The sequence below is a fragment of the Corapipo altera genome, unplaced genomic scaffold (genome assembly GCF_003945725.1).
Source record: "Corapipo altera isolate COAL_440 unplaced genomic scaffold, ASM394572v1 191, whole genome shotgun sequence".
NCBI classification, from domain to species: Eukaryota; Metazoa; Chordata; class Aves; order Passeriformes; family Pipridae; genus Corapipo; species Corapipo altera.
The window spans coordinates 73,513-79,466 of NW_020885097.1; the positions used below are offsets into that span (position 1 = coordinate 73,513).

At 50.8% G+C, this 5,954-nt stretch overlaps 1 protein-coding gene across 1 annotated transcript in view; it reads right to left on the reverse strand.

The window, feature by feature from the left end:
• The window catches only part of LOC113960223 (MAM domain-containing glycosylphosphatidylinositol anchor protein 2), a gene marked incomplete at its 3' end in the record, with an annotated part of 214,775 nt that overhangs the window by 70,201 nt on the left and 138,620 nt on the right, over positions 1 to 5,954 (reverse strand). The window contains exon 6 of the mRNA XM_027669660.1: positions 262 to 531. Within this exon, the coding sequence (XP_027525461.1) occupies positions 262 to 531 (270 nt within the window). The remainder of the gene's footprint in view (positions 1 to 261; positions 532 to 5,954) is intronic.

Genomic DNA, 5,954 nt, shown 5'->3' on the forward strand with positions numbered 1-5,954 from the left:
CAATTTCCATAGAAAAGCTGCTCCATTTTCCCAACATAAAGAGACACCAAACCACCCTTGTTCCACCTCCAGCACCTTGAAGCAACACTAACTCATCCCAGAAATGAGCAGAAACCACAGAACCCTCCAGGTTGGAAGAGACCTTCGGGATCATCAATCCAACCACGACCACAAGACACCACTGGGTGACAACCACCGAGCCAGACGAGGATTCCAACAATCCTCCAAGAGGAAGGTGGGTGGTTTTCCAGCCCCACTCACCTCTGACGATGATGTTGGTGGACTTCTTGGCGGGGTTGCCGACGTTGTTGTTGGCGATGCAGCTGTAGGTGCCGGCGTCGTCGGCGCCGATGGCGGGGATGGTCAGGGTGCCCCCGTTGAGCACCGTCTTGTCGGGCAGCGCCCCCGAACTCCTGACCCAGGTGAGGCTGGGCCCCGGCTCCCCCCCCGTGGTCACGCACACCAGGGTGATGGCCTCGCCCGGGTTCACCACGATGGGGTCGTCCACCAGGAGCTTGATGGAAGGCGGGGCTGCAAAGCAAGAGGAAGGATGGGAATCACACACAGGTTGGGATGGGATGTTATGGATTGTCTCGTTCTACTCCCCTGCCATGGGCAGGGACACCTTCCGTTAGACCAGGTTGCTCCAGCCTGGCCTTGGACACTTCCAGGGATCCAGGGGCAGCCACAGCTTCTCTGGGCAACCTGGGCCAGGGCCTCCCCACCCTCCCAGCCAGCAATTCCTTCCCAATATCCCATCTATCCCTGCCCTCTGGCAGTGGGAAGCCATTCCCTGTGTCCTGTCCCTCCATCCCTTGTCCCCAGTCCCTCTCCAGCTCTCCTGGAGCCCCTTTAGGCCCTGCAAGGGGCTCTCAGCTCTCCCTGGAGCCTTCTCTTCTCCAGGGGAACCCCCCAGCTCTCCCAGCCTGGCTCCAGCCCTTGATGGATTCCCATTAATGGGAATACCCATATAATGGATATTCCCCCGTCCCAGGGCTGGAAAGCTGTGGCTCTGAGGATTGTCCAGCCAGGAATTCCTTCACCAGTAATTCTGAGACTTGAAATCATGTGACAAGTCTGTCTGGATTTAATAGAGAAGATGTAAAGGATCTGAAGAAATCATGGAATCCCAGAATGGTTTGGGTTGGAAGGGCTCCTAAAGATCATCCCATTCCACCCCTGCCATGGGCAGGGACACCTTCCACCAGCCCAGGTTGCTCCAACCTGGTCTTGGACACTTCCAGGGATCCAGGGGCAGCCACAGCTTCTCTGGGCAACCAGATTGGAATGGATGTGTGGAATCACTGCAGCCACACTTGGGAAGCAACATGGAATGCATGAGATGGGTGCCAGCACAGGGGATTTTAAGCCCTGGAAGAAAGGAATCAGTAAAAAACATCTTTTTTGGCATGAAAAGTTTGTTGTTCTCTTTGAGTCAGATCCTGCTCACTGAAAACCAGCCCCGAGAATCCACTCTCTCCATGAACTCCTTGGGACTTGGCTGCCAACTGGGAACAACCTGGAGAGCTTGAGGAGTTGGACTGGGAATCATCTCAGTTGGAACAACATCTCTTTGCCCGTGGAAAAGCTGAACAATCCAACACTGAGGATTTTTCCCTGCACCTCGTGGAACCTGCAGCTCCAAGGGAATTTCCGTAATTTCCATGTAAATTCCATGCAGCAAACCAGCACAGGCTGATGGAAAGATGCTGCTACTCTCAGAGAGGAGAAAGGGATTAAATTTCCTTCTCTTTTTTTTTTACCTTTCCATGAAATATTTGATAAAAGAGGAGCCACAGCAACGCTCAACGTGGAGGGGCAGGGCAGGGGCAATTCATTGCAGGATAGGGATATAAATACTAGAAATATAAATACTAGAGATATAAATACTAGAGATATAAGTACTAGAAATATAAATACTAGAAATAGAAATACTAGAAATATAAATAATAGAAATATAAATACTAGAAATATAAATAATAGAAGTATAAAATCCCACTCTGAGCTGCGACATCCTGTGTCATCTCCAGTGAGGGATCCACCCTTGCTGGATTCAGGCTTTGCTCCAAGGCACACTCCAAACTGCATAAGTGATGAGCCAATGTATAAATATATATATATATATATATATATATTCCTAGCACAGGAAAAGCAGCAATCCTAAATAAAGCCAGGCATGAAGGTGAAGGATTGACATTCCAGGCAAAGAACAGCAGGAAACGTGGTAATAAAAAAAAGGGAAGGAAATAAAACTGTTACATTCAGAAATCAGATCACTCTCCTCATTATTACAGAGAGATATTCCCGTGTGTTCTGCTTTATATAGCAATCTGATTTCAATATTAAAGGAATACACACTAATCACTAGAGGCAAATACAAGAGTCAACTCTAAAATCTGAGTTTTCTTTATCTGGAGTTCACCCAGGGGGAATTTGCTTTCCCTGCATTCAGAGAACACAAATGGGAAGTGTTTCATTTATACCTGTCGTGGCACAGAGAGAACAGGCTGGGGAGTCCCAGAATATCCTGAGCTGGAAGGACCCACAAGGATCATCCAGTCCAACCCCTGGGTAGGACACCCCAACAATCCCCCCCTGTGCCCCAGAGGATCATCCAAACCCTCCTGGAGCTCTGGCAGCCTTGGGGCCGTGCCCACTGCCCTGGGGAGCCTGGGCAGTGCCAACCACCCTCTGGGGGAAGAACCTTTCCCTGAGATCCAACCTGAGCCTGCCCTGGCACAGCTCCATGTCATCCCTTGGGTCCCATCACTGGTCACCAGCAGGAAACACTTTGAGGGGACCAGGAGAGCAGAAGTTCACAAGCAAAGCTCTCTCCTCCAGCTCCTCCTGGCTTGGGACTCTGCAGATCCTTCCCAGCAAGAATTCCTGGGTTCATGTAACTCAAAAGCAAAGAAATTTGGCTAAAAATAGGGACAAGAAAACAAGTCAGCTCTGCCAACTGTGCCTGTGCCTCTTTGGTCACATCCTCACCTGGTGGATCCCTGATCTGGGATTCCAGCTGGGAAACTGGGCGGTGTTTTATGCTCAGGTGGGTTTGCTTGGGTGGAGGTGGAAAAAGAGGGATTCAGGGATCCTGGATATCCAGGTATTATCCCCTGTGCAACCAGAACTGAGCTCCAGCCCTGCAGGGTCACCACCAACCCAGGGGAGCACTCAGGGGGCTCCTATTTCTCTCTCCTGGCTGGATTTAAGGATTTTTTTCGGGATAACTCTGGCAAGAAGCTGGTTTTTGCTCTCAAACATCCAGACATGAGTCAGGGAACAAGGGAGCTGCAGATAAACCTTCAAAACTTCCAGGGAAAGATGAAAGGCCGACATCAACCCGGGCTGGTGGGGCAGTTCACCAGGGTGGGCTCGTAATCCTCGGGATGAAAGGGGCCCTTTGCCATCCACTGGGGAGAGAGATGGGATTAAAATGCTGGGACACATCCCTTTCATCCCTCAGAGCAGCAAGTCCATGAAAATGAGGGTTTGCACACAGGAATTTCTCTTGACATCACACATTTCACTTCATTCCCACCAACCCCACAAACAGAAATCCAGGGACTCACCACCCTGAAAAACCTGATTTAACCCAAAGAATGTTAAGAAATTCAGGAAGGTCGTTAAGGTTTTCAGCAAATCGAGCTCAGTGGGGCATCCAAAGGGTCAAGTGCCTCTTCTGAAGAGAATATTCCCAATATTCCCAGCAACAATGAGCCATTAGTTTGCTATTTCTCTGCCTGAATCTCTATAATCTGCATCATATCACAAAGCACCAATAACTCCGAGCCTCTGATTTCCAGCTTTATGGCACAACTGAGGATAGAACCAGCTCTGCTGCAATGCTTTGCCTGACTTATTGTCCTGGGAATGTTGCCAAGTTCCAGCCCAGGAAGGGAGAGTTTGGAAGATTTCTGGTGATCGCTTGGACTTCTTTCTGTGCTCAGCTCCAGCACCAGCCCATCCCTGAGGGGACAAAACCTCCTCTCTCAAACAACCAGCACTGATCTCTCCTCCTTACAGCCCAGGTGGGGAAGGAGGGGGTCAAAACCTCTCTGCTCCAGGGCCAAACCCCAGCTGGAGACCTGTGGCTTCTGTCCCAGTTCTGAGGGGCTGTTCCAGCCAGGAAAGGGGAGAGGGAGAAGGGAGAAGCAGGGTCAGAGAATCCCAGGAGGGTTTGGGTGGGAAGGGATCTTAAAGCTCATCCAGTGCCACCCCTGCCACGGGCAGGGACACCTTCCACTATTCCGGGTTGCTCCAACCTGGCCTTGGACACTTCCAGGGATCCAGGGGCAGCCACAGCTTCTCTGGGAATTCTATTCCAGGACCTCCCCACCCTCTCAGTCAGAAATTCCTTCCCAATCTCCCATCTCTCCCTGCCCTCTGGCAGTGGGAAGCCATTCCCTGTGTCCTGTCCCTCCATCCCTTGTCCCCAGTCCCTCTCCAGCTCTCCTGGAGCCCCTTTAGGCCCTGCAAGGGGCTCTCAGCTCTCCCTGGAGCCTTCTCTTCTCCAGGGGAACCCCCCCAGCTCTCCCAGCCTGGCTCCAGAGCAGAGGGGCTCCACCCTTGGAGCATCTCTGTGGCCTCCTCTGGACTCTCTCCAGCAGCTCCAGGTCCTCCCTGTGCTGTTCCCAGAGCTGGAGGCAGCTCTGCAGGTGGGGTCTCAACTGAAGGGGCAGAGGGGCTTCTGCAGGTCTGATTTACCACTTCTCTCCTCTTTTTAACTCCGAATTCTTTCCCCTCCCAAACCAAAGGAACCCCTCTCACCACTCCCCAGGGGGTGTTCCATCAATGCAGCTCCACAGTGTCCTCACAGAGCAGGAACACAAAGCTGGAGCACCAAAGGAGTCACAGAGGCACAGTGAGTAAAGACACATCAGACAAAATGTTTTGGGCTGTCTGAGGCAGGGAATGGAGCTCCCTGTCCTGTCACATCTGGTCAGTGACAGCACCTCTGATCTGCCTCCAGGGATCTCCTCCCAGGAATCTCCCCCTGTGCTTCCCATCCCTCAAATCCCAAAGATTAGTCTCCTCCAGACAGGGAAGATTTTGATGGCAGGAGCTGGGTGACATCAATCCCCCCTTTAGGATGAGGATTTACAAATCCTATCAGGAGTCTGGGGATGGGGATGGGCAGAAAATGCCATTTTTAACAATATTCCTGTGCCAGCCTCACCTTGATCCCACTGTTCTGCAAATCCTCTCAGATGCCTTTCAGAAAACTGAAACTTTGGCCTAATCCTCTGCCTAAAATGGATTTTTTTTCCCTCTGTTGTATTTATTTGTGAACTTTTGGGGCTAAACATCACACACAGCACAACTCTGAACCCTGTGATTCATCACCAGAGGTGGGTTTTTTTTGCTTTTTTTGTTACAGCCTGATTAAAAAATGGAACAGGCATTTATAAAGATGACAAGATGATCCAGAGCAATTAGAATAGTTGATGATTATACCAAAATATTGTTGAAGGATTATTAAACCTCATGCTTTAGGGCAGAAAATGTATCTTTCTCTCTGGTATGGGAGGCCAGGCTGTCACAGATCTGTCTCTGCACACTCTCCCTGCTCCCTGCTGGAATGTCTCCTGCTGGCTCCTGTTCAGGATGGACAGGAGATGTGATCCAAAGGGACAATCCATGTGTTTATCCATCATTTGCATTTATGAACCATCCAGCAAAATTGAACTCTGACCAGGAGAGTCACGATGTGGTCCTGGCAGCTCCAGTTGGGATATGAAATCCCAGGATGGTTTGGGTGGGATCTTAAATATCATCCCATCCCACCCCCTGCCATGGGCAAGGACATCTTCCACTAGCACAGGTTGATCCAACCTGGCCTTGGACACTTCCAGGGATCCAGGGGCAGCCACAATTTCTCTGGGAATTCTATTCCAGGACCTCCCCACCCTCCCAGCCAGGAATTCCTTCCCAATATCCCATCTCTCCCTGCC